This window comes from Limulus polyphemus, unplaced genomic scaffold, assembly GCF_000517525.1.
Source record: "Limulus polyphemus unplaced genomic scaffold, Limulus_polyphemus-2.1.2 Scaffold8944, whole genome shotgun sequence".
Taxonomy (NCBI): domain Eukaryota; kingdom Metazoa; phylum Arthropoda; class Merostomata; order Xiphosura; family Limulidae; genus Limulus; species Limulus polyphemus.
The window spans coordinates 5,587-8,549 of record NW_013674554.1 but is presented as its reverse complement, the minus strand read 5'-3'; the positions used below and the strand labels follow the sequence as shown (position 1 = coordinate 8,549).

The window sequence follows — 2,963 nt, the reverse complement described above, 5'->3', positions numbered from 1 at the left end:
TTTTATATTTACCTATTTTTTCCGCACATGTTTGACTTCTCTAAACTTTACATCAGTTTTGCGATGGGATTGTTTACAATAAAAATATATGTTTCGAAAAAAGGGATCATAATTTTTTTCTGTTGATTCAACTGTTCTGCTTTTATTAGAACTGGAAGTTTTGTGAATATAAAATATACTAAAGGCGGATCAGATTACAACTTTATTAAGTTAAAACTCTTTGTGTTAAAGATTTACCTGAGATGTCTGTCTAGCGCAATAAACAAAATCATGTTACATTTACATACATATAAAAATACAATAAAAGATAAATGCAACTTTGACAAGAACTACAATTTTATGGAATGTTTTATGTCTTCACCATATACATGTATATATATATATATATATATATAATTAAATACTACTAACCAAAAGACTGCTATAAGATGTCACTTCTTCTATAGTTCGAGAGACCACATGAATCAAAATATGGAAATATAGTCAATAGTTATGTGAGTTATATCGAAGCTATAAGGTCAAATTCATTAATGAATTATTTCATTATTAATGAAATAATCAATAAAAGTATACCTTTTACCAAAATTTCAATATTTCTATACAATATAATATAATGACGGACCATTTCCTGTTAGTATTTAATTGACTGGTTACGTTATGAGTTACTGTACTTCGCACTTTTAAATCCATATCGGATATAACCAGTGAATCACTCGCTGATCTGGTAAAAAAAATTTATAGCTATCTTTTTGTTTTTTTCTCCGTCAAACAGGTTTTTTTTCTTTCGCTACTATCCCTTTTGTTGCCAATAAACAGACACTGACGAACTATGTCTCCTCATAATCCAAGCTATGCGGAAATATCACTGTACTCTGTGTAAAACAAAAAGAAGAGAGGAATCATGTGATACTGTTCACTTGATGTTTCGCTCTAGTTTCTTCACATCTTGTATTGGACGACGAAATGCTGTCCTGGATCATATCCATTTGAAGTCCTCCATTTTTATCGACGACTGCAATATTATCGTAGGCAGTAACCTCCATCCTTTCTTGCTCATACGTGTAGTAATCGGCGCTTTGCCGTTTGTAGATCATAATCGCTGATATAATGATGAGTACTAAAATTATTATGATTACCACAGCAGTGATTGTTCCTACTTTCGAGGCGTTCGCTCCCACGTGCGACTGGGGAAAGGATATAGCACACCGTTCTAGTTCTTCTTTATGCAGGCTCATCAATCCTCTTCCAAACAACTTGAGAGGCGTGGTACATCTTAAACAGTCGGATTTATGCTGACAGATTTTTTCGTACAAGTCAGACTGGTTGAAATATTCTAGAAGTGGACCTACGTTACACTCAAGACAGCGCCACGTATTGGAATGAAGGACAAACTTCTGTAGGCTTAGAGTGTTGTTTAAAGTTGATAATATCTCGAAACTCAGTTCTTGTAACTTATTGTGTGAAAGATCAAGAATTTCTATGTTAACTAGTGGCTGAAGAAACTCATCTGGGATTCCTGGAATACTGTTGTGGGACAAGTTTAAGTATCGTAAATCTGGATTTTTGTTAAATGTATCTGGAAGGAGCTTATCGATATTCATCCCAGCCAGCGACAGATTCGTCAGTCGAGTTAAAACACTCACGGTAGTAAGCACAGTATAAATATCCAGGGGATTAAACCCCAAATCAAAAGTTTCCAGCGAGTTACTTACCATAGCCAGCACATCCGTGGTTAAAGATGACAAGCGATTATGACTTACGTCTAAATTTTTCACGCTTGTGTTACAAAACGAACAAGGCAGAAACTTGACGATATTGTTTCTGGATAACCCTAATATTTTGAATTTATGGCCTCCAAATGTTTTTTCGCGGATTTCACTTAAAACGTTACCATCGAGACGCAAAATTTGGAGGCTTTTAAGGTGTCGGAATTCTTCAGGAGCAAGAGAAAAGAAGTTATTATTTCGAAGATCAAGTTCTTGAATGTTGGGAAGGTGTTGGTAAACCAGAGAGTGTAAGGACATTAACTCACAGTCTGCCAAACGTAAGACTTTAAGAGGACGAAGATCCTTGAGATTTTCTGGATCTAATTCTTTCAAAGGATTTCCACTGAGATCAAGTTTTTCCAACTTTTTAAGCATGTAAAAGAACCTTGGAACTAGCCTGTTGAGGCGATTCCTTGCTAAGGACAACGACTTTAAGTTCGTAAGAAATCTGAAAGGAGCAGAAGGAGTGGCGAAGATTTTGTTATCAGATATATCTAATACCTCTAAATTGGTGAGTCCGTTAAAGTCCTGGTCATGTAATAGGGTGATATTATTGGAACTAAGTTGCAATATCTTTATTCGTCTTCCAGGCCAAAAAGAACTGTCTCCTATGGCTGGGACATGAGAGTTAGTGAGGTAAACTTCCTCCAAGTAAGAGAAATGCAGGAAGATTCGGCCAATGGTCAAAAAGTTGGGGTTTTCTGGAGGAGAAGTCACTATTAGAACTTGTGTATCTAAGTCCATGTAGTTTATCGGGATTTCAGTCATCCCTCCTTTATTGCAGGCCACCGTCTTACGGTTAGTCACAATCTGGCACGTACAATCTACTGGACATTTACCCTCGGACCTAGTCATAATCGTTACCATCAGAATAAGAAAGGCCGTACTTATTCCCATTATTGATGTGTGTGTTTTATTATTAAAGTTGATTTTTTTTGGCTGAATATATCTGTAACCTGGAATGAAAAAAAAATAAACACAAATAATTATAATGTTTTTATCAAACATATAAAAATCTACAAATATGTATTAGAATAATAATAAAAAATAACTTCTGAAGTTATAAACACTTATAAATTATATATTTCACGAGATTCATTTAACATTTTTATCTGAATAAGAAAACATAATTACCGCTGAATAGAGCATTGTTTACGAACAAAATACGTTGTACGAATTTCATTAATAAGTTATGAA

General features: G+C 34.5%; 1 protein-coding gene across 1 annotated transcript; it reads right to left on the bottom strand.

The window, feature by feature from the left end:
- Positions 1–633: 633 nt before the first annotated feature.
- LOC106475658 (insulin-like growth factor-binding protein complex acid labile subunit) lies at positions 634–2,663 on the bottom strand. Its single transcript, XM_013936337.2, has one exon. It carries the CDS (start codon positions 2,661–2,663, stop codon positions 900–902), a length of 1,764 nt encoding a protein of 587 aa, XP_013791791.1. The 3' UTR covers positions 634–899.
- Positions 2,664–2,963: the final 300 nt, after the last annotated feature.